Genomic DNA, 22,629 nt, shown 5'->3' with positions numbered 1-22,629 from the left:
ATGCATTAACTATCTGCTAAAAAAACGCATGCTGTATTTTTTATACGTTCTTCAAGAGATAAACATGAGCACCAAATAAACAAGGCACCAAACCCCAGACTGCTCCCCGAGCGCTGCAGCATTGCTCCAGGTGTGTGTGTGTGTGTGTTCACTGCTGTGTGTGTGCACTTTGGATGGGTTAAATTCTGAGTATGAGTCACCGATACTTGGCTGTATGTCACGTTATTCTTTGCATCATTTATTCCCACAGACCACCATCATCTGGGATGAAGACAAGCTTGTGTTTTACCAAGTGTGACATGTTCCTAAAGAAACATTGAAGGCACCCACTGGACTGAAGAAGATTTCATTTGGTATTTACATTTTACACATTTTCCTCTGCACACTCTCCTCAGCCCTCATTCAGCAAGTACTTTGTTTTTTGGAAACCTTGAGTTAGTGTAAAACATATGGTAACTGATAATATAAATTACGTGATCACCAATGTGAATTAGGGGCTCAGTGTGCAGGGGCCGCCAGGACATCATCATTGTGCTCATTTGAAACATTAACAACAGATGTTCGAGCACATCTGTGTGATGTTGCGCTTAATTACCCTAGGTTACTCTTTGACAAAAGGGTAAGGTGTTGAAGAATCTACATTTAGGTGCATACCTCCACCTGCTGATGACAAATGGAATTAATAGAGATAGCAAACAGAAGGAACGTGTTTTCAAAAGGACATGGGCGCCTAATGTGAAAATTATTGATTCAGATGACCTTTGACCTGAAGGACTTTATAAAAAACTAAATTTGTGATTTGTTTTATAATTATAATTATGAGTTGTGGGCAAGCAGGTTTCAAGAAGACTTAAACCAGTGTTGTATTGTTGCGCCCCCTACTGGAAAAGACACCAAAACAACCAACAATTACAGAGTCCATTCATCCTGCTATCAGCAGTTTGCAATTATGCTTGATATGGCTTTCTAGTCTCCTCATCAGACAATGTTTATTCCAAATGAGCAATCACTTTAGTTAATATTACACACATCCATTAAATTAATTAATGTGGGTATTTTGGGGGGGATGTGTGTGTTGGTATGATGTAGAACCCTAGTCACTAAGATGACTAGCCTCCTGACTGAGAGTCTAAAAATACTGTGCACCCTCTAACATCTGATGGTCTTTCTGGTTGGAGGAGCGAAGATGGGTCTTGACCCCGCAGCAATTCGAGCTCTTTTCATCTCCTCAGAAGCAGGAAGAGGATAAATACGAGGGGAGATGATATGATGAGGGTCTATACAGCTGCACTGCTGCATCACTTAAAGATTAAGCTGACAGACTCAGAAATGGTGTGTGCTGAAATTGTGCTCTTGAAATCACAATTGATGTAATAAAGAAAACTGAGAAACTGTGCAGGTTTTTGTGTTCATTCAGATAATGCAGTGGTTGTCTGTATGTTTGAACAAACACGTTTAGTCAGCATTCATATTTTTGTGTTCACATTTTCTTTTCTTTCACCAAACATTGTTTACAATGAAAGAGATACAATAGCTTTACTTAAAAATAGCTATTTAATACAGCAATTACTGTTATTAGTAGGCAGAAAAGTTCACTTTTTTTTCCACAGTTGAGTAGTTGTTCAAGGCACATCAGTCGCGAACTTGTTTCTTAAAAACCTGTTTACACACCACTCCACAGACTCGCATTTCCTGAAAAATAAATTAAAATCCCTCAATGTTTAATACAGAATTTATGTCCAATAACATAAATGCATTTTTAAATACTACTTGAAACATTGACTACATGAACTTGGAGTATTAATTTGAATTTTACTACTGTTTATTCACAGTGTTTATTTTAGTCAAAGTGAGCTTAAGAAAAATTCTTACAGACTGAGCGTTTGAATAGTAATGTAACAGTTTTTAGGTAACAGTCGTGTATACAGTTTAAACACAGAATGTTGAGTGATAAATGAAGTATTCCAGGCCGTTGTATAATAAAGTCACTAAATGGATTTCAGCGTATACACCATTTAAATATGCTTGTTGTTGTAATGCATGACTGCTGCGGTGCATTAATTACACTGTAGACTACACTAAGATAAAGAAGCAGCCAAGTGTGGACTTTCATAATACAACAGAGCGTGTCCTCATGTGAAACCCGCGTCCTTATACAAACTTACCACATGTAACTCATCCCCTTTCACCCACTGAGTCCAGCCCCTTCCCTCTTTTTCTCCTTTCTGTACACACACCAGTTTGTCTCCCTCCCAGTTTACTGTGGTCTACAAAACAAGGACAAATACATGCTGGTGAGAAAGTTGAAGCTGGTACTGACTTGCAATAAACATAGATAATAGAGAATATTTTTTTTCTTCCATTTCGTTGTCAGTCACTTCCAATACATTTTTAGCTGTACATTATTAGTATTACTATGATGATTATTATTTTTAGGCCAAACTTTACTATGTATTACTACACATTTTTATTCTTGTTATTTGCGTTGCGTATAGTAGGTAATGAATCAGAAGTGCGCACATTAACAGGAAATTAGGTTACTTCTGGCATTGGTGAAGAGTGAATAGCAAATATATTTACATTACATTTACATTTATTCATTTAGCAGATGCTTTTATCCAAAGCGTCTTACAGATGAGGACAGTGGAAGCAATCAAAAACAACAAAAAGAGCAATGATATATAAGTGCTATAACAAGTCTCAGTTAGGTTAACACAGTACACGTAGCATGGGATTTTACATAATATAATAAATAAAAAGAAAGCAGATATAATAAAAAAAAGAATAGAGCTAGCTAGTGTTAGAGATCTTTACACACACACACACACACTTAAAATTGCATAATAAATGAAAAGAAAATAGAATACAAAAAGATTAGAAAAGTAGTTAGATTTTTTTTTAAAGAATAGAATTAGAATAGTGAGTGTTAAAGTTAGAGGGTCAAATAAAGATGGAAGAGAAATAAATAAAAAGTAAATTTTTGACAACATTTAAGTGCAATAAATGTCATGGAATACTGAACACAAACACAAACACCGCACTGGCATTTGCATTTCTAAATGGTATATAAAAATGTAATATGATTTCCTTTTAAACAATTTTCAGTAAATTTCACAAATTACAAAGAAATAGTAAGTAACATTGAATTTTGAAGCAGAAAAACTGAAATGGTATTTTCGTGTACAACACACAATTATCTTTATAAACAACTTAGAAAATAATATTTTACTGTTTATGTAAGTTGACCTAAAGTTTCTGAGCACCAGGTGTTTGCGGCATTAGCCCCAAACCCTCATGGATTTAAGATTCAATAGGTCACTGTATATAAATCTCAGTCTAATCCTGTTTACCGACTCATCCACCACATTAACCTCAGAAAAGCAGTTCAGATTAGTTTTCCATTTAAAAGCATTTCTGATCATATATTTTTGTTTTGTTGTACTTTAAATTGTACCTTTATAAATAAGGAGTTCACTTACCATACATTTCCTATCATCTACACCAACCAAATCCTCCTCAAACTCCTTTCCAACATCAAACTCCATATGGTAGTTCCTAAAGGTGGTGAGAGTCTTGATATTAAAATGATCACCATTCTGAACAACCTCCTTATCAAAGATGAGATAGCTGGCAATTTTTCTGATGACAACATTCACATCTGTAAGTTGAATACATATAAAATGGGTCAACCATAGCCATATATGGTGCATGAACCAATTTTTTATTTCACATAATAGAATCAGGTCTGCTAAAACGTATCTCTTGAGAACAAAATACAGATTTATTTCTCTTACTCTGACTGTTTGCAACAGAATATATTCTGTAACATCTCACATCCCTTGTTTAGCATAGAAAATGAATTTCACAGCAGTTAATGAATAAATAAATGGAAAATGAAGTATCAGCCTACCTAGTGCTTCCATGTATTCATCAAAGTTTTCATTACTTGTCATTTTCCAGTATCCATTCATGTCTACCGGAGACATATTTGCTTCTTTTTTTGCGTTTGTCCTATGCACTGATGTTTCAACATGAAGGTGCAGCCCGGCATCTCAAATCACAGGGCACGTTCTAATCCTAAAGCCAATTAACGCCTTTGGATTATCTCAAAGAGCATTTACATGTGGTAGAACTTCTGCTGTGGATTTTTATTTTTTATTTTTATTTTTTTTGATCAGAGCTCTGTCCCCGGGAGTGAATTGCAATGCATGATGCTTCTCATAAACTCATGTCAGTCAACCATGTGAACAGACAGATGTGTCAGTTTGTAATTGTTTTGATTCTCAGTCTGTCAGCAGCACAACAGTCAAAGCAACCATCACAATGCTGTCAAACAGCGTTCCATTTATGCCTACAGACTCCAGAGAGAGATAGAAGGAGAGAGAATTGTTCACTGCACAAACAGGAGGTGAAGAGCTGTCAGTAATGAGGCCAGTCTTGAGACGTCTTCCTGACTATAAATTACTCCGAAGTGTTTACGGTGAAATGCAAAATAAAAGATACAGAACTGTCATGATGAGCTTCTTGAGATGTTTACATTTTTTGGATCATGGCTTATTGCATCTTTCACAAACCACAATAGAGTGCCTTTGACAACTGAACCAGTCCCAAATAAAGTAGTAGTAATATTATATTACAGGTGCTCATTTCATTAAAAAGTTGATTTATTTCACTAAATCCATTCAAAAACGGAAACGTGTATATTATATTCATTCATTACACACAGACTGATATATTTCAAATGTTTATTTCTTTTAATTTTGATGATTATAACTAACTAAGGAAAATCCCAAATTAAGTACCTCCGAAAATTAGAATATTACTTAAGACGAATACAAAGAAAGGATTTTTAGATATCTTGGCAAACTGAAAAGTATGAACATGAAAAGTATGAGCATGTACAGCACGTAATACTTAGTTTGGGCTCCTTTTGCCTGAATTACTGCAGCAATGTGGCGTGACATGGAGTCGATCAGTCTGTGGCACTGCTCAGGTGTTATGAGAGACCAGGTTCCTCTGATAGTGGCCTTCAGCTCTTCTGCATTGCATATCAGTCTGTATGTAATGAATGAATATAATATTGTTACGATATCCCCTGAACAGATGAAAAGAAAACTTCAGTTTTTGAATGGAATTACTGAAATAAATCAACTTTTTGATGATATTCTAATTATATGACCAGCACCTGTATAAAATAAAACTAAAGTTTAAATGTACTGTTTGCAATTATTTGTCATTTGTAATATATTTTCCAGTGTAAGTTATTCCTGTGTTGGCCTAAGCTGAATTTTCAGAAGCCATTATTCTAGTTTTCCTTATTATAAACAAATATTAAATTTGCCAAATTTTTTTGTTTGTTTGTTTTTTGTAAAAACTGTGATGTATATTGTTTTAGTATTGTTTGATGAATAGAACATTTAAAAGCACATATTTGAAATATAAATCTTTTGACAGTTTATATATCTTTTATGTCACCTTAGATCAATTAACTGTGTGCTGACTGAAGAATTATTGAAGAATTATTAATTTATAATTAATTAATTTCTTAAAAAAATGAATACATCAATCAAAAATCTTACTGAGTTCAAATTTTGAACAGTAGTGTATTTGGACAAATATTAATAAATATGTAATAAATCACTTAAAAATCATGACATAACATATTTTTTTATTTTATTTTTTATTTTATTTTTTTGACAGACAGACATATTGACAGACCTTGCCACTTGTATGCAAAGATCTATGTCATTTTTTTCCCGAAACATCCTTTTTTTTTTTTTTTTTTTTTTTTCATTCGTGTGGCCAATTTGAGTTTGAATCCTAAACGTTTCCCTGTGATTAAAATAGAGAATACCATGCCATATTAAATGAACTAATACCAAAATATTCTTTTTCTGTACTCACATACTCGTCCTACTTTCTCACTGGCCTCTTTATGACACACTAGAAGGAGCATTCAAGATAAAGTCTGACTCATAAATATCACTAAAAGTGCTGGAACAGCGGTGACAGAATAAAGTGTAGCCTTTGGGCATTCTGATCCTCTGAACATCAGACGCTGGAAATGGTCCTTGTTCTTCCTGACATATTTCTTTGCTACTTATCTTGTCTTCCATGCTTAACAATAGAGTCCAAATACAAATTTCTCTGATCACAGGAATGAAGATTAAATACAATGATGTTGTATAACCTCCTACCCACTCGCCCCCTTTTCTGGCAGCAGCATCTCAGTGGGTGAGAGATTTATAATATTGTTTATGCACTATGCCAATTATCACTTCAAAACTGGCTGTTTCCAAAGTCATGCTGCACAGAGAAAAGCAATCTTTCTGTAGGTACTAATTAAGTTCTGGTAATTTAGTTTTACACTTTTAGTAGGCTAATTAATCCTGTGTGGAACACATTGTACATTTGCATCGAAAAGACTATCTTTAAATTATATTTTTATATTAAAATTATACTTTAATTTTAGAAAAGATCAAATGCCCAAATATGTAATTTGGGCAATGTTGAATAAAATTTACATTTATGAAGGTAAGTCAGACCAAAAAAAAAAAATAAATAAATAAAGTTGAAATGAGCATTACCAATTCTTGATGTAGTCTCATTAGTGGGGTAAATTTTATGCAACATTTTTAAATGTAATTCTTTCACTTTGTTTGGGACACAAAATGTATAAGTTGAGAGTCATGCTTTTTTCCAATTAATCTATCTATAAATATCTATTAAATAATTAAATAAATAAATCATAATAAATCCCTTTTGCCATATGAAGAAATTCCTTATGGTCCTGGAAATTGTATTTAAACATGAAATCACAGTAAGAATAAACATTCATAATGACCGGTGGTCGTAACTAAAAGCTTTAGGTAATGATGTAATCATGTAACTGTGTCAGCAAGGTTGGGTTTGACACTGAATGCAATTTACAGTGAAAAAAAAAAAAAAAGTACAATAGTAATTGTATAGTTTTTGCCAACAACAAGTGTTCACAATGCAACGAATTTGAGTAGAGCTCTGCTTCATTCAAATGAACAGTTACACAACACGATGTCCAGTGGGAGTGCAGAGATAGTAATACACACCAGGACAGCATCAGAACACCTATAAAACAGCAGCATAGGGTACAAACGTGATCAATGCAAAATAGTATTTATACAAGAACATTAATTCCGAGTCTTATAATGCAACATTCTAAAAAGTTCAGAATAACAACCAATTGTCATCCTTCAAAGTGTCTGTTGGCCAGTTGTTCTTTACACCTGATCCTGACGCCTGTATTGATTTCTTTTTTCAGTAGGTGAAGGTGGTCTCTCCTATCCCATTAGGTCATAGATCTCTCTTATCATTACTCTGCCTTCTCCCCTCATTGTGAATAACAGTTGAGTATAAAAGGTTTGGTGCACCTCCTCACTGGACCTGGCAACGTTCCTGAAGTCCAGAGCTCATCGCACAACCATGCCTGTGGATTTCACTGGAAAATGGGAGCTGGAGTCAAGCGAAAACCTTGAAAATTACCTTAAAGCACTGGGTAAGTCTACGGAGCAGAAATAAGAGAATTATGTGCAATTTCCTAATTTGGATCATGCAGTTTTATTATGATATTAAAACATGATACAGTATATTTCATGGAAATGACCATGCCAGGTTTCAAATATTTACTCTCATAGACATTGACTTTGCAATCCGCAAGATTGCAGCCCACCTTACTCCAGTAAAGACCTTTATCCAGGATGGGGACAACTTTGTGATTAAGACACAGAGTGCCTTCAAGAGCTATGAGCTGAGCTTCAGTGTTGGAGTTGAGAAGGAAGAATTTACTAAGGGATTTGACAACAGGATGCTAAAGGTGAACTATACATATATTTAATAGCTGCGATCCTCTTCTGTTATACCCCAGCGTTGGCCTGTTGGCCATGATCTCAGTAAGTTTGTTCAGTGATGAAACCACAGTAAAACAAATAGAGCACAGGCTTCAACATTTGCCTAGAGGACTACAAATGCTTTGAAGGTCTACTTTTTTATTTTTTATTTTCCATCTGAATACAGCTTTATTTTATATAAACAATGCTCCCTGTTAATGAATACAATACAGCTAATAGCTCTCCTCAATGAAAATGTATTTTTTATGATGATACTGTTTGATTAAAAAATCTGTTTATTAAATAAATGTAAAACATATAAAATAAATAAAATTAGTTTATTTTGATCAAAATTGTTTAATAACAGACCCGTTAATGACGTATGTATATGTGTTTTTTTTTTTGTTTTTTTTACATACAGACTCTGGTGACCTGGGAAGGGGACAAATTGGTGGCCATCCAGAAAGGTGAGAAAGCCAACCGGGGATGGAAACACTGGATAGAAGATGACAAACTTTATCTGGTGAGCATTCAGTTATTATATGGATAATAATAACCTGATTAAAGTTAATCATCTGTCATTTTTATAAATATATTTGAAATATTTCCAATTACGAAGATTAATGACACAAGTATTCCAGCGTATTAATTTATTTTCCCTGCACAATTCTTGTTTTGCTGTGTCACAATGGGTACATTTTGACCTCATGATCATTTCACTTGCAGGAGCTGACATGTGAGGACGTTGTGTGCCAGCAAGTGTACAAAAGAAAAGACTGATTTGTGACATGTGATTCAGTTCATGTTGTTCTGCTATCAAGACTATCAAAATCAAGCTGTGTATTAACCTGATTAACACTCTCAACACTTCATTAACCCCCCTAAACTAAATAAAGAAATTGAGATGTTAAGACTCATCATGTCTTGTGAATGTAACTTAGTTAAACTTTAAAAAAAGAAAGATTGGTTTTCTCTCTGCCTTGCTCACATACACCCATACACCACGCATTGTGTTTAAATACATATTAATTGATTATATACATGATTTATATTTTCTTTAGTATCTCAGACAACACAACAATAGAGCTATAATTGCAGTTAATTTCTCCATAATTAGCTAAAAATAGTTTTACATACATTGGATATATGTAAAGATCCACTTGATTCTGTAACCATCAAACAATGTAAGAGACAGCCTATCTAAAGCAATCAAATTATTTTTAGAATTATTAGTAATTCGTTTTTTTTTTTTTTAATATGCAAAGATACAATGTAGAAGGCTGTTATGCTACTAGCATTTGTAACAGATTTATTGTATGACGACTAGCCCTATCTGTTACATTTTAATATTTATCATATCTGAATGTTTTAAACATTAGCACTGTATTTTTGGCGTATTCTTCCTCATAAGTACACCGAAGCTGCATTTTTTGGCTTTACAAAGGGTTAAACTCGATTTCACCGCAAGCAGCTATTGCCATGCAGCAACGCTAAAAAAAAAAATGTCGAGTTTAACCGAAATAACCCGAAACATTCCGAGGCCGTCCTAGTGTCACGTCAACGCTTCCGACGTCAAGCGCACGGGCTTCGAGGAAGTTCCACGTCACATTTGCCTGCCGTGCACAAAACTGCAGCCGAAAAACATCAGACTCTCGGTGGATGATATAAAATACTACAGGTGAAGGAGACCAAAACCAGCAAACACAAACATGGTAAGTGTGACTACAGTATCCGTGTTATTGGCAATATTAGACCTGGTTCGGAGATACTGAGGAAAAGTACGCTTTGGGTAATGTTAACGTTAGCTTTCGCTGTTAGCCTTGAAGGCCCTTGGAATGGCCACATAGACAACTTCTTCATTCAGACAGTCTGTGAAAAATTTATATTTTTTTAACTCTTATTTTGTAGTCAATACGTCCATTTAAAGACTTACATTTACATATGTTATAACTAAATTGGTCACTTAATGTTAAATGTTGTTATGAAGTGAAATAGTGTGTTCCGGCTAACAGCTGATGATATGAATGTGAATATTGTATTGCACTGTAGAAATGTGTTGCTCTACGTATATATTATGTACAGTAAAATGGTAATTCATGACATTATCTGCAAGAGGCCTGATTTGTTGTTGCTTATTAACTGTCCTAAACGTTTACAATATCGGACATGTAACTGGGAGACAAATACATTTTTATTTAACTTGTGGGGAAAAACAGTCAAGGTTGAATATCACCGCTTTCTCTTCCTATAATAAAATATAAATATGTTGACTATTGGCGTTCCTACTGTACTTAATACAGTGTACACTATTTGCTGCTGAATGGATGCTGATAATATCAACTAGTGTGTAATAGTGATTTTGATTCTTCTCTTCTAGCCTCTGAGGCTGGACATCAAGCGCAAACTCACGGCTCGATCTGACCGTGTCAAAAGCGTAGACCTTCATCCGTCCGAGCCATGGATGCTGGCCAGTCTATACAACGGCAGTGTCTGTGTGTGGAACCATGAAACACAGGTGACTAGCAGACCTTATGTTTTTCAGCATTTGCAGTATATTACGATCTTTACATTAGGGATACAGCAATGTGTCTTGCATGTTTATCTAATAAGGTCTAATATTTATCTTTCACAGACTCTGGTTAAGACTTTTGAAGTCTGCGACCTTCCAGTAAGAGCCGCCAAATTTGTTGCCAGGAAAAATTGGGTCATTACTGGTGCTGTAAGTATATACGTGAAGAAGAAGAATATGCACTAGTGTGTAATAACTAGTAATACTCTTTTTGAAATGATGTAATAATAAATAAATGTATTATAATATATAGATACATAAATGATAACAGATAGATATGGATCTTTTAATACATTCCCTGCCTTTTTTTGTAGGATGACATGCAAATTCGGGCTTTCAACTATAACACACTAGAGCGAGTACACATGTTTGAGGCCCATTCAGATTACATTCGCTGCATCGCTGTTCATCCCACCCAGCCCTACATCCTCACAAGCAGTGGTATGTACAGATTAAATTCTCATCAAGTATTTATATTGTACATGTATGCATATATGAATGTGTATAAAATATTACACCACCATTGGTTGGGTCAGTAAGATTATTTTTTAAAGAAAGTATTACTTTTATTCATCAAGGATGCATTAAATTGGTCAAAGTTGGTAGGAAAGACATTCAAAAGCTTTTCAAAAGATTTATATTTTCAATAAATGTTTTGTGTTTTGTTTTTGGCACAAAATCGGCATATTAGAAAATGAAGACTGCAGTAATGACTGCTGAAATCTAATTTGTCATTTTATATATATATATGTATATTAAACTAAAACAAAAGTTATTTTAAATCATAAGAATATTTTCCAATGTTGCATTTTTTGATTAAATAAATGTGATAAAAAAAAAAAAAAAACGTACCAACCCCGAAACATTGATATGTATATGTAGAATTCTTTTGTTTTACACTCATTGGTTCTGTGTATGTTTAGATGACATGTTGATAAAGCTCTGGGACTGGGAGAAGAAATGGTCCTGCAGTCAGGTGTTTGAGGGCCACACACACTACGTCATGCAGATTGTCATCAACCCTAAAGACAACAACCAGTTTGCGAGTGCATCGCTGGATAGAACTATCAAGGTACGTTTGAACATCCATGTGGATAGAGCTGAATCTGATTTGTGACATTTCACCTATAATTTCTCCTGTGTTTTGTTTCAGGTTTGGCAGCTGGGCTCTTCCTCTCCTAACTTCACTCTGGAGGGCCATGATAAGGGGGTGAACTGCATTGATTATTACAGTGGAGGAGATAAACCCTACCTCATATCAGGAGCTGATGACAGACTGGTCAAGATTTGGGACTATCAGGTTTGAATAATATTGATAATATGGATATGCTCAATGCTGCAAGTCACTCCTCGCCATTTATTTACTTATGTTCTGTGTTACCTCTCTCTCTCTCGTTAGAATAAGACGTGTGTGCAGACGCTCGAGGGTCACGCTCAGAATGTGTCCTGTGTAAACTTCCACCCAGAGCTGCCGATCATCATCACTGGATCAGAGGACGGTGAGTTGTCGCATATAATGTTAAAACGTTATAGTATATACATTTTATAAAAGTAAACTACCTCTTTCCTGATGCAAATGTAACTGTCTTTTGTTTTGTTATTCAGGCACGGTTCGGATCTGGCACTCCAGCACTTATCGTCTGGAGAGCACCCTGAACTATGGTATGGAGCGGGTGTGGTGTGTGTCTGGCTTGCGTGGCTCCAACAATGTGGCATTGGGCTATGATGAAGGCAGCATCATTATCAAGGTACCAAAAATAATTCAAAGGTAACACCATGCTGTTTCCTGTCAGTGGTGTGACACATTGGCTGAACCTCTGGGCTGGTAATTGGAAAGTTCAGTCCATCATGTTGCTTCAGGGCCAGGGCTGTCAGCAGGGAGTAGTCGGCAGAGGGTAGAGGACAGATAATGTTACGAACTATTTATTTCAAATAAATGCTGTTCTTTTGAACTTTCTATTCAAAGAATTCTGAAAAAAAGTATCACCTGTTTCCGCAAAAATATTAAGCAGCTTTCTGCTTTTAAACAGTAGGTTATATAGATAAATTTACTTAAATGAACACTAACTAATTATCTAAATAGCTTTATAGTGTTACATCTCATGTGGTGAATTCTCTGTAAGTTAGCTGCTTTCTTTTTGTGTTTTAGCTTGGTCGTGAGGAGCCAGCCATGTCAATGGACACCAGTGGAAAAATCATTTGGGCCAAGCACTCCGAGATTCAGCAGGCTAACCTCAAAGCCATGGGAGATGCTGAGATCAAGGATGGTGAGAGGCTGCCACTGGCAGTGAAAGACATGGGCAGCTGTGAGATCTACCCTCAAACCATCCAGCACAATCCTAATGGAAGGTAAGACCACCACTTCTGTGCATCAGGTCTTAAAGGGGCAGCAACCTAATAATACCTGGTGATGTCATTATGCTCATCAAACAAAACAAAACAAAAAATATGTTTTTGACAAATTTATCTATAATTAATTTATACTATTCAGTGTTATTTTACACTTAATTATACAAATTTTGTACCGGAATACTACCGACCATATTATATTTCTAACATTCTGTGTGTATTTATCTATGCTTGTAATTTATGTATTTGTTCACTTGTCTCATGTATAATGTTTGAACTTTCTTAGGCTAAGAGTTTTTGCTGTGGTATCAAGCACTTATGAAAAGCAAAATTACATTGAGATTATTATTATTTATTTATTTTTTGGATTTTCTTGCTGATTCGAAAAGCGATCTGATCCGTGGCTCAAAAACTGTAATATGATCCGAACCGTGAGATATGTGATCCGTTGAACCACACTAGCTTTTATCCTTTAATGCCCCTCAATTACATGTCACCTGATCCTTGCTGCAGTTTAGTAATGGAAACATAATTTGACATTGTGTTTAGGTTTGTGGTGGTGTGTGGAGATGGAGAGTACATCATCTACACTGCCATGGCTCTGAGAAATAAGAGCTTTGGATCTGCACAGGAGTTTGTCTGGGCCCATGATTCATCGGAGTAAGTACTCTACAAGCATTTAGAATGGATGCAGGAGATGACAGTCAAAAACACTTAATGATGTTACTTATTTTAATTTAAGGTACGCGATACGGGAAAGCAGCAGTGTGGTTAAGATCTTCAAAAATTTTAAGGAGAAAAAATCTTTTAAGCCAGACTTTGGAGCAGAAGGTAAACTGCTTTACGCTTGTATCATGGGCAGTATTCACGATATTCTTGCAAATGTAATAAGCACAAAAAAATGAACTTGTACAGTATATTGCATATCTGTTACATTTCATGCCGAATGTAGTAAAACTGCTATTTTATAGTTTTTTTTTGTAAATGTGTTTGCAGGCATCTATGGTGGTTTCCTGCTGGGTGTCCGATCAGCGAATGGCTTGGCTTTCTATGACTGGGATAACACAGAGCTGATTCGCCGCATTGAGATCCAGCCCAAACACGTGAGTCATCTGGTCCGGACAGTCCTCCATTACTTTTCTCTTCATGATTAGCCCATTTTTTAGTCTGTCTGGACCAACTGCATCTTGCATCTATTTTCAGATTTTCTGGTCAGACTCCGGAGAGCTGGTGTGTATTGCCACCGAGGAGTCTTTCTTCATCCTGCGCTATCTGTCGGAGAAGGTGGCTGCCTCACAGGAGTCAAATGAGGGGATAACTGAAGACGGTATTGAAGATGCTTTTGAGGTAGGGTGTCCAACAGAGTTAAAACGTTGCTTCAGAGGAAAAGCAAGTTGTTACATTTTAGTACATTTATAACTTAAAAAAAAAAAACTCCTTTGCATCTTGCCTTTTCTATTTATTTGTTCTGAATTGCCAAAAATTGAATTAATAAATCATTCAGCAATAAATCAAGTACAACAATATATTAAGATCAATTTAAATTAAATTTAGATTAATGTAAAACACAGGGTCTGAGCTCCTGATCGTGTGTTTGTGTGTGCAGGTCCAGGGAGAGATTCAGGAAGTGGTAAAGACTGGTCTGTGGGTGGGAGACTGTTTCATTTACACCAGCTCTGTCAACAGACTCAACTACTTTGTTGGAGGAGAGATTGTCACAATTGCTCACCTGGACAGGTACAGTAAAAGTTTGTTTTTGGATGTATTAGTCCCACACACTACCGTTACGAAGTTTCAAGATTATTTATTGATTTTAAATGTTTTTGAGCCTCTTTTGCCCAAAATACAGTAAAACGAATATCATAAAATATTATTTAAAAAAAAAACATTTATTTTAATATATTTAAAATGTAATTTATTCCTCTGATGGGAAAGCTGTAAGTCTTCTGAAAATATGCTGATTTGCTGCTTGTGCAACAAATCTTATCATTGTCAATGTTGAAAACAGGTGTGCTGCTTAATATGATTGTGATTTTTCTTGATAAATAGAAAATTCAAAGAGTATTTATTAGAAATAAAACAAATTCTAACATTGTAAGAAAATTTTACTGTCACTTTATCAATTTGATGCACCCTTGCTGAATAATTATTTTCTTTTTACTGAACCCAAACTGTTGTTGAACAGTAGTGTAAATATACACAGAAAACATTTATTTATGATTTTATTTAGCCTAACAGTGACGACTTGTTTTCTTTAGAACTATGTACCTTCTGGGTTACATTCCAAAAGACGACCGTCTTTACCTGGGTGATAAGGAGCTGAACATAGTGAGTTTCTCTCTTCTGGTGTCTGTCCTGGAGTACCAGACTGCCGTCATGCGCAGAGACTTTGGCATGGCAGACAAAGTGCTGCCCACCATTCCGAAAGAACAGAGAACCAGAGTTGCCCACTTCCTGGAAAAACAGGTAAGACTTTAAATGTTTGCCTGTAAGCTATGAGTTGCGAAATATAAGGTATAAAATTATAATGTTCTTGCTCTGCTAAAATATCTGCAGCCAAGACTAACCCATATGTTTTGGGAAAAAAAATTATTGATCGAACGCTTTTAAAAATATACATTGTGATAAAGTGCAAGTTAATTTGAAAATCAATACAGTTGTTTGTCTTGAAGACGTTGTATAGATTGATTGCCTGCCAAATGTGCTGTGAGTCAAAATGATATTCTGTGAAATCTGAAGGATCTTTGTTTGTGTGCCTTCCCTGCAGGGTTTCAAGCAGCAGGCTCTGGCCGTGTCCTCTGATCCAGAGCACCGGTTCGAGCTGGCGCTACAGTTAGGAGAGCTGAAAATTGCTTATCAGCTAGCAGTAGAAGCTGAGGTTTGTAATTGTATACCAGTGAAACACATCCCTAGTGCTGGCCAAGCTCAGTTGATTAATGCTTTATTTATTTGAACATTTAATGAAGTAAGAAAAAAATACAGTTTTTTGTAAAAGTAATGTACAGTATTCTCCATGAATGCTAATGTAATGAAGGTGTTTAATGTTACTGCTTTTTCTTCTGTAGTCGGAGCAGAAGTGGAAGCAGTTGGCAGAGTTGGCCATCAGTAAGTGCCAGTTTAGTTTGGCACAGGAGTGCCTCCATCATGCCCAGGACTATGGAGGACTGCTGCTGCTGGCCACAGCATCTGGCAACGCCACTATGGTTGCCAAACTTGCAGAGGGGGCAGAGCGTGACGGCAAAAACAATGTTGCCTTCATGACCTACTTCCTGCAGGGAAAGTAAGCATCACAGGAGAAAAAAAACCTTCGCCAGCTGAAATAAAAATAGAGAAATGTTGATCCACATTTGATAGTCTACTAGCAGTTCCTACACTGCTGGAGGAAGTCATGTTTCAGTCACAGATTGTTCTTTTCATAAAGTTGTGTTTTAGTAAATTTTTATTGTTTGTTTATCTTGCCAGACTGGACAACTGTTTGGAGCTTCTGATCAAGACAAATCGTCTGCCAGAAGCAGCCTTTCTTGCCCGCACATATCTACCCAGCCAAGTATCCAGGTCTGTGTTCACTGCCATAGCAGTAAAGTGACAGATTATTTTAGAAGGGCATAAAACATGCTACCAGAATAAATAGTATGAATAGAAAATAGTATGCACAATCTTACAATCAGAGTGCACTGTGTACGATTCTGTGTTCATCAACACAACAGTATGCACTCGACTCTATCTTCAGTTTCCAGTGTGAAAACCTAAAATGAGTCTCTTTTTGGCTCGTATTTGATCAAAACTCATAAGAAATAAGACAATTTTGCACTAAATTAAAATAAAATTAATTTGTCATTGATATTTTTTTTTCTCACAGTGAAATAGTACTTTTATAAATCTGGATCTCTGTGTTTGTTCACAGGGTGGTGAAGCTTTGGAGAGAGAGTTTGTCTAAAGTAAATCAGAAAGCAGCAGAGTCTCTGGCAGACCCCACAGAGTATGAGAACTTATTCCCAGGTCTGAGAGAGGCCTTTGTGGCAGAGCAGTACCTGAGAGAGACCTGCCTCGGCCAAACAAGACCTGCCTCAGACTACCCACTGGTCACGGTAAGAAAACGCCTCTTTTTCTCTCTTTTTATCTTCACTCAGTGGTATTTTACTATTATTTATTTACTTTTCTTTATTAATATTTTGAGTTATCTTTTTTATGTTCACATTTTGTAAAGCTGCTCAATTTCACCAATTTGTATATACAGTATATTTTTTCTGGTTTGTAATTTAAAAAAAAAAAGTTTTGTTCACATTTAACTGTTTTATATTTGTATAATGCACCTTTATAATTGAAGTCACTGTGCAGCCAGTGTTTTTTATTTTTCTTCTCATATTCTTTCTGTAGCCCAATGAAGAAAGAAATGTGTTGGAAGAGGCCAGTGGTTACGAACCCAAAGGAATTATCCCCACTCCCACGCAGGTGTGTGTTTGTTTATGAAACGCTCATCTTGTTGATGGTATTACACTGTAGCCCAGAATACCAGAACAACAGTGTGGTCTAATATTTCTTTGTGCATGAACTAATCAATTGGCCTGTGAATGTTCAGCAGGTGAAGGACACAGAGGAGGCCCCAGAGGATGTGGGTGTTTTGGCCTCGGTGACGGCAGCCGTCTCGCCTCCAGTAGTTGCAGAAGTGCCTACTATGAGTCATGCAGAATCCCAGCCTGCTCAGAAGGTTGAGGAGAAGACACAAAAAGAGCCTCCCAAGACAACAGCAGCAGAACAGAAGGTATTTGGTCAAAATATACTCCTAAAAAAAAAAAAACATTAACATCAGACTTGATGTAACCTCACAATCTGATTTCTGTTAAGGTTATCGATGATCTGGAGGATGATTTGGATAACATGGAGCTTGATGACATTGACACCACAGACGTCAATCTGGATGACGACTTCTTAGATGACTAAACCCTCAGCACTGAAAGCATTGAGTTTATTTAAGCGACCAAACCTTTTTTTTATTTGTTCCTGTTAGACCTGCAGAGCTGAAGTCTAGGGTAAACTAAGCTGAATATAAATACATCTTTTAGGGCGTACCACCAATGGAAAAAAAAGGAGAAATGTGCTTTATTTTTGGTGAATATTTTTATTTGATTTTTTTGTTTTTTTTTTGTTTTGGGACTTCATTCTGGACCTTCAATTTACATTTTACCCCTACATCAAGGTATACGTTGATTCTTGTGTGTTCACCCATGATAAATCATGGTGCCATTATTCATAATAAAGATAACTACTCTACTACAATAATTTGTCCTGTCATGAGATTGTTTGTTTTTATATTCTGTTAAATTTAGAATCCTTTAGTCAAAAAAAAACACATATATATATATATATATATATATATATATATATATATATATATATATATATATATATTATTTAAAATCGACCAATATCACCCTTAGTCTTTAATCTGGAACAATGGGAATTTTCTCCTTAGTATGATATTACTGTGAAATTATTCAATTATGTTTAAAAACCTTACTGTAATGTACAGTACAGAGGAAAAGACCCATCATTGGGTTTCTCTCAGTTCTTATCTATATTGATAAATTCAGTACATGCTCCAGCTGCAATTTTGGCATAATTGGATGGAGTTTCCAAAGCATTTCCAATTTTACTGCAGATGAAAGTATCTGCAAGCACTGTTATGACCTGTAGTAATGTTCTTTCTGCAGTAAAGGAAACATTTATGTCAGCCAGTGGCCCAAAAAATAAAAGAGTCATTTTTTACTTGCAGTCTTGCTGCTCCAAACCCATTTGACCATTTTCTTCTAGATGTTTACAAAAAATGTTTGTGCTGCTAGTTTCTTTAAAATTGGTACAGAATTACAGAGATCTTTCATTAAATTGCATCCTGACCATTAGATGGTGCTGTCAGTTTAACTCATTGAGTAAACGAGAGGAAGAACAAAGCCGTAACATTTTACCAATTAAAAAAAAACTGCATGATAAAACATGATTGATCATCTGTGACAATATGGCTGCCACCTTTCCCCTTCCTGTCACAGACTCTGTCTGCTATCTCTGCACTTCCTATTTAAAGGACCATGTTGTTTTAAGATGTTGCCACAGCTTTTGCAAAAACTGTCTACAAAGCTACTGGGAGCTCAAACTGTCTCTGGAGTGTCCTATTTGTTTGAGGGAGACACACTGTTCTGTTCTTCTACATCATTTAGGTACTTCTCACTTCACCTCAGAGGGTAAATCCTCTCAAGGCCGCAACTTCAAACCATTCCATGTGGGGAAGGCAGAAAGTGAAATGGTAAGTGCATTTATGAAGTTTGCAAAGTCAAATTAAGGTGCTTTCTAGATGAAGTCAGGAGTTGGGAATACTTGAGCTGTAATTTCCTACTTCCAATCTCAAAGCCTTCTGTTCATTTTGTGTTCCTTCCCTCTGATGCTGAGCTGATGTAAATCATACTGAAGGATCTAAGGATCCTCAAATGCAAATTGTGTGTGTTTTGCTCGAAGAGAACAACCATATACATTTGTGTTATTTTACTTTCTTTTATATTCATTTACTCTCCATTCATTCATTAATTCACTTGAGCATTTATCGTTTGACTCTTTTATTTTTTTATTTAATCATATCTAGAGGTGTCAAACTTAATTCCCCGGAGGTCCACAACCCTGCAGAGTTTATTTCAAACCCTAATTAAAAGCACCTGATGCAGCTAATCGTGTCCTTCAGGCTTATTTGAAAACTACATGGCTTGTGTTGGAGCAGGTTTGTAACTAAACTCTGCAGGGCTGCAATTTAGAATAATCATTATAGTCCTTTATATACTCATCCCTTGATTCATTAATTGAATTATGTTATTTTTCTATTGTTGTTCAGTCTTACGATATGTGACATCAAGGGTTATTTTTCTTAACAAGTAATCGATAAGAGGGAATGTTTATGGAAACTCAAGATGGGATGCTATTTGGATAAAAGTGTTTGCCAAATGCATAAATGTAAACGTCTATGTTAACAACAACAGCAGTCAGTAGAGAAAGACTTATCAGAGGAAATGAGCACTATTGCCAGCATTAAGACAGAAGAGGACATCAGTGCTATGGTCCAGATGTTGATGGAGGTCAAATATGAACCAACTGAAAAAAACATAACTGCAAACATAGAAGAAAACCTTATATATGGACATACAACGGAGGAAATTGCCTCTGTGAAGGTAAGATGTCAAAAGTGTCACCACATGTCTTCCAATTAGAGAACACATCTCAAAACCTCTTTTTTTTTCTTCTTCAAGAGGGAGCAGACCAGTGAAACCAGGTGAGTGTCCTATCTGCGCACGAAAACGCAAAGATCAATGATGTCTGCTTAGTACATAAATGCTTTGAAATAAGAAATGTGAAATCAACAGTCAACCTCTAAATATCTTATGCTTGCTTAGTCACAGAGTTAACTTCCTTGCTTCTCCTTTACTGCTTCTAGGGATGAGGGAGTAGATACAGATGTGATGCTACATGACACAGTTTCTGCACCCAGTTCCATCTTAAAGGAACCCAATGAATCTAGAGCGAATTCTCAACCACCACCCACAACTACTTGTAAATCAATAAGGTCCAACCTTTGTCCAAAATGCGGCAGGAGTTTCAAAAGAAAGTCCGACCTCAGAGCCCATGAGAAAGTGCACTCCTTGAAGAAGCCACACCAATGCTCCACCTGTGGAAAGTGTTACGTCGGCAAACATGAGCTCTCCATGCATATGCGGCTACACACTGGCGAGAAGCTGTTGGACTGTTCTTATTGCACAAAGAAGTTCGTCAGGGAGAGTGGACTGAAGTCCCATTTGAGAAGCCACACCGGAGAGAAACCATTCTCTTGTTCCCAATGTGGGAAAAGCTTTTCTCGACGAAGTACCCTAAATACTCACTTGCGGTTGCATGTAGGCACCCTGCCCCACCAGTGCGATCACTGCGGGAAGTTTTTCAACACGGCGGCGGCTATGAGAGCCCACAGGGCAACCCATACCGGAGAAAGGCCCTTTCCATGCCAGCAATGTGACAAGAAGTTCGTCAATAAATCCGACTTGGATGTTCACCTGGATAGTCACGCAGGGAAGAAGCCGTTCAGCTGTTCTGTGTGTGGAAAGAGTTTCTTGAGGAACCAAGAACTCAAAACTCATCGAACCATTCACCAAGACGACCGTCCTTTTTATTGCACAGACTGCGAGAGCAGCTTCAAAAGGTTGAGCCACCTCACATCACACATGAAGATCCATTCCTCCGAGACCCCTTACAAATGCACATACTGCAGCAGATCCTTCAAGCATCCCAACAGCCTCAAAATGCATGAGCGTCTTCACACTGGAGAGAAACCCTACACTTGTGAACACTGCGGGAAAAGTTTCCCCTCTTCAGGAGATCGAACTAGACACCTTGCCGTACACTCGGAGGTGAAATCCCACAAGTGCCCGAAATGTGACAGAACCTTTCGCTTCAAGAACAGTTTGAGATCCCACCAGGTCACACACACTGGAGAAAGACCCTTCCATTGCAAGAAGTGTGGCAGGAGCTTTGCTCGGCTGGCAAATCTCAAAGCGCACAAGGTAGTACACAACGACGAAAGACATTACAGCTGTTCTCAATGCGGTGTGGCCTTCAAGTCCTCCTCTACTCTCAGGAGCCACCTCATAATCCATTCTAGCAAGACTCTATTTGACTGCACCACCTGTGGCAAAACCTTCACTCGTCAAGACACCTTCAAAAGGCATCGAGACGTCCATGCTGGGATCAAAGTCCACAAGTGCTCAGAGTGTGGAAAATGCCTGAGCTCAGCAAGTTGCCTGAAGCTGCACATGCAGGGTCATTCGGGAAAGAAGAAGATGTACAAATGTGATGAATGCGAAAAGAGTTTCAGTTCCATGTCCTACCTCTTGAAGCACCAGAAGATTGCACACACAGAGGAGAAGCCGTATATGTGCTTCAAATGTGGGGAGAGCTTCAATACGGACGGGAAACTGGTTACTCACCAGCTGCAGCATTCAGGACAGACGGATCACATTTGCTCCCATTGTGGGAAGAAGTTTGCACGGAAAGAGACACTAAGACGTCATGAGAATACGCACTCTGAGAAGAAGCCTCACCAGTGCTCAGAGTGTGGGAAAGGATTCACAAGGAGCGACCATCTAAAACAGCATCAGAGAACCCATGACAAGTGAAATTATATGGAAGACATATTGTCATTTTTGAGTTCTTTCATAAGGCATTATAATTTAGTGAAAGGAGTCGCTACTAAATTAATGTAGCCAGTTAATATGCACTGCATTGCTTTATTGGACTTTTTATTTTGATACTGAATTATTACTTTTGTCCAGACATTTGAGTAATGAGATTAAGGATTGAAGAAGAGGAATGTTGGCCCCCTCGAGTTTATTTGAATGGCACTTTATACTATTTATCGCTCCACCAGATGGCAGTCTATGCTTTGAGACAGAATTCAATGAATTGTGATACTAAAAAGGTGCCCGAAAACTAAACGCTGCACAATCTCTAAAATCATGAAATATAAAAGCATTTCAATGTTAAGTAAAAGATAAGAGAAAAATATTGCTTTTGTTTCAGTGTCTACAAAATATTATGGATGTTATGTTGTGTCATTAAAGACATTTATACACTGACGTCACATGTTTCTTATACAAAACCTTCAAAACAACCGCTTGTGTGCTTGGGTTGCCACTATCCCCTCTGAAAATGAGATTAGCAGTTAAATATGTAAAAACTGTTCACATGTCTCAAAATGAAATGGAATGGCATGTATCAGCAATGCAGAGGCGAGGACCAGCTCTGGGATTTAAAAAGCTGCTCTTG

At 36.7% G+C, this 22,629-nt stretch overlaps 4 protein-coding genes across 5 annotated transcripts; 3 read left to right on the top strand and 1 right to left on the bottom strand.

The window, feature by feature from the left end:
• Window positions 1-1,465: 1,465 nt before the first annotated feature.
• Window positions 1,466-4,057, bottom strand: LOC127950821 (retinol-binding protein 1-like). The gene is made up of 4 exons (XM_052548138.1): window positions 3,911-4,057; window positions 3,480-3,658; window positions 2,166-2,267; window positions 1,466-1,692 (listed from the first exon to the last, which is right to left on the bottom strand). The coding sequence occupies exons 1-4, from the start codon at window positions 3,984-3,986 to the stop codon at window positions 1,633-1,635; spliced, it is 417 nt and encodes a 138-aa protein (XP_052404098.1). The 5' UTR covers window positions 3,987-4,057; the 3' UTR covers window positions 1,466-1,632.
• A 3,305-nt stretch (window positions 4,058-7,362) lies between these two features.
• Window positions 7,363-8,779, top strand: LOC127950822 (retinol-binding protein 2). The gene is made up of 4 exons (XM_052548139.1): window positions 7,363-7,531; window positions 7,671-7,849; window positions 8,284-8,385; window positions 8,589-8,779. The coding sequence occupies exons 1-4, from the start codon at window positions 7,459-7,461 to the stop codon at window positions 8,640-8,642; spliced, it is 408 nt and encodes a 135-aa protein (XP_052404099.1). The 5' UTR covers window positions 7,363-7,458; the 3' UTR covers window positions 8,643-8,779.
• Window positions 8,780-9,406: 627 nt separating this feature from the next.
• Window positions 9,407-18,060, top strand: copb2 (COPI coat complex subunit beta 2). Of its 2 annotated transcripts, none has more exons than XM_052548137.1 (22): window positions 9,407-9,574; window positions 10,240-10,377; window positions 10,495-10,581; window positions 10,746-10,872; window positions 11,355-11,503; window positions 11,585-11,731; window positions 11,831-11,930; window positions 12,037-12,179; window positions 12,581-12,780; window positions 13,330-13,440; window positions 13,523-13,611; window positions 13,777-13,883; window positions 13,984-14,127; window positions 14,387-14,517; window positions 15,039-15,246; window positions 15,548-15,658; window positions 15,846-16,060; window positions 16,243-16,335; window positions 16,685-16,868; window positions 17,158-17,232; window positions 17,363-17,542; window positions 17,626-18,060. In XM_052548137.1, exons 1-22 carry the CDS (start codon window positions 9,572-9,574, stop codon window positions 17,719-17,721), a joined length of 2,838 nt encoding a protein of 945 aa, XP_052404097.1. In that variant the 5' UTR covers window positions 9,407-9,571; the 3' UTR covers window positions 17,722-18,060. The 2 variants fall into 2 exon arrangements, with proteins under 2 accessions (XP_052404097.1, XP_052404096.1); XM_052548136.1 differs by having other exon boundaries at window positions 17,360-17,542.
• A 671-nt stretch (window positions 18,061-18,731) lies between these two features.
• On the top strand, window positions 18,732-22,439 carry si:ch211-119o8.6 (uncharacterized protein LOC556659 homolog). Its single transcript, XM_052547749.1, has 4 exons — window positions 18,732-19,078; window positions 19,800-19,988; window positions 20,067-20,089; window positions 20,252-22,439. Exons 1-4 carry the CDS (start codon window positions 18,794-18,796, stop codon window positions 21,978-21,980), a joined length of 2,226 nt encoding a protein of 741 aa, XP_052403709.1. The 5' UTR covers window positions 18,732-18,793; the 3' UTR covers window positions 21,981-22,439.
• Window positions 22,440-22,629: the final 190 nt, after the last annotated feature.

The sequence above is a fragment of the Carassius gibelio genome, chromosome B2, assembly GCF_023724105.1.
Source record: "Carassius gibelio isolate Cgi1373 ecotype wild population from Czech Republic chromosome B2, carGib1.2-hapl.c, whole genome shotgun sequence".
Taxonomy (NCBI): domain Eukaryota; kingdom Metazoa; phylum Chordata; class Actinopteri; order Cypriniformes; family Cyprinidae; genus Carassius; species Carassius gibelio.
Note: the sequence above shows the minus strand (reverse complement) of the source record. Positions and strands in the feature narration are given on the sequence as shown.

Bases quoted from the DNA above. Each gene is read 5' to 3' on its own strand.
- LOC127950821 (XM_052548138.1), bottom strand. From the start codon at position 3,986: ATGTCTCCGGTAGACATGAATGGATACTGGAAAATGACAAGTAATGAA. The intron at 3,659-3,910 runs GTAGGCTGATAC...TTCAACTTACAG, and splicing joins TGAATACATGGAAGCACTAG to ATGTGAATGTTGTCATCAGA. The intron at 1,693-2,165 runs GTAAGTTTGTAT...TTTATTTTTCAG, and splicing joins AAGGGGATGAGTTACATGTG to GAAATGCGAGTCTGTGGAGT.
- LOC127950822 (XM_052548139.1), top strand. From the start codon at position 7,459: ATGCCTGTGGATTTCACTGGAAAATGGGAGCTGGAGTCAAGCGAAAAC. The intron at 7,850-8,283 runs GTGAACTATACA...TTTTACATACAG, and splicing joins TTGACAACAGGATGCTAAAG to ACTCTGGTGACCTGGGAAGG. The intron at 8,386-8,588 runs GTGAGCATTCAG...TTTCACTTGCAG, and splicing joins AAGATGACAAACTTTATCTG to GAGCTGACATGTGAGGACGT.
- si:ch211-119o8.6 (XM_052547749.1), top strand. From the start codon at position 18,794: ATGGCTGCCACCTTTCCCCTTCCTGTCACAGACTCTGTCTGCTATCTC. The intron at 19,079-19,799 runs GTAAGTGCATTT...TAACAACAACAG, and splicing joins GGAAGGCAGAAAGTGAAATG to CAGTCAGTAGAGAAAGACTT. The intron at 19,989-20,066 runs GTAAGATGTCAA...TTCTTCTTCAAG, and splicing joins AGGAAATTGCCTCTGTGAAG to AGGGAGCAGACCAGTGAAAC.
- copb2 (XM_052548136.1), top strand. The intron at 10,582-10,745 runs GTAAGTATATAC...CTTTTTTTGTAG, and splicing joins ATTGGGTCATTACTGGTGCT to GATGACATGCAAATTCGGGC. The intron at 14,518-15,038 runs GTACAGTAAAAG...TGTTTTCTTTAG, and splicing joins ACAATTGCTCACCTGGACAG to AACTATGTACCTTCTGGGTT.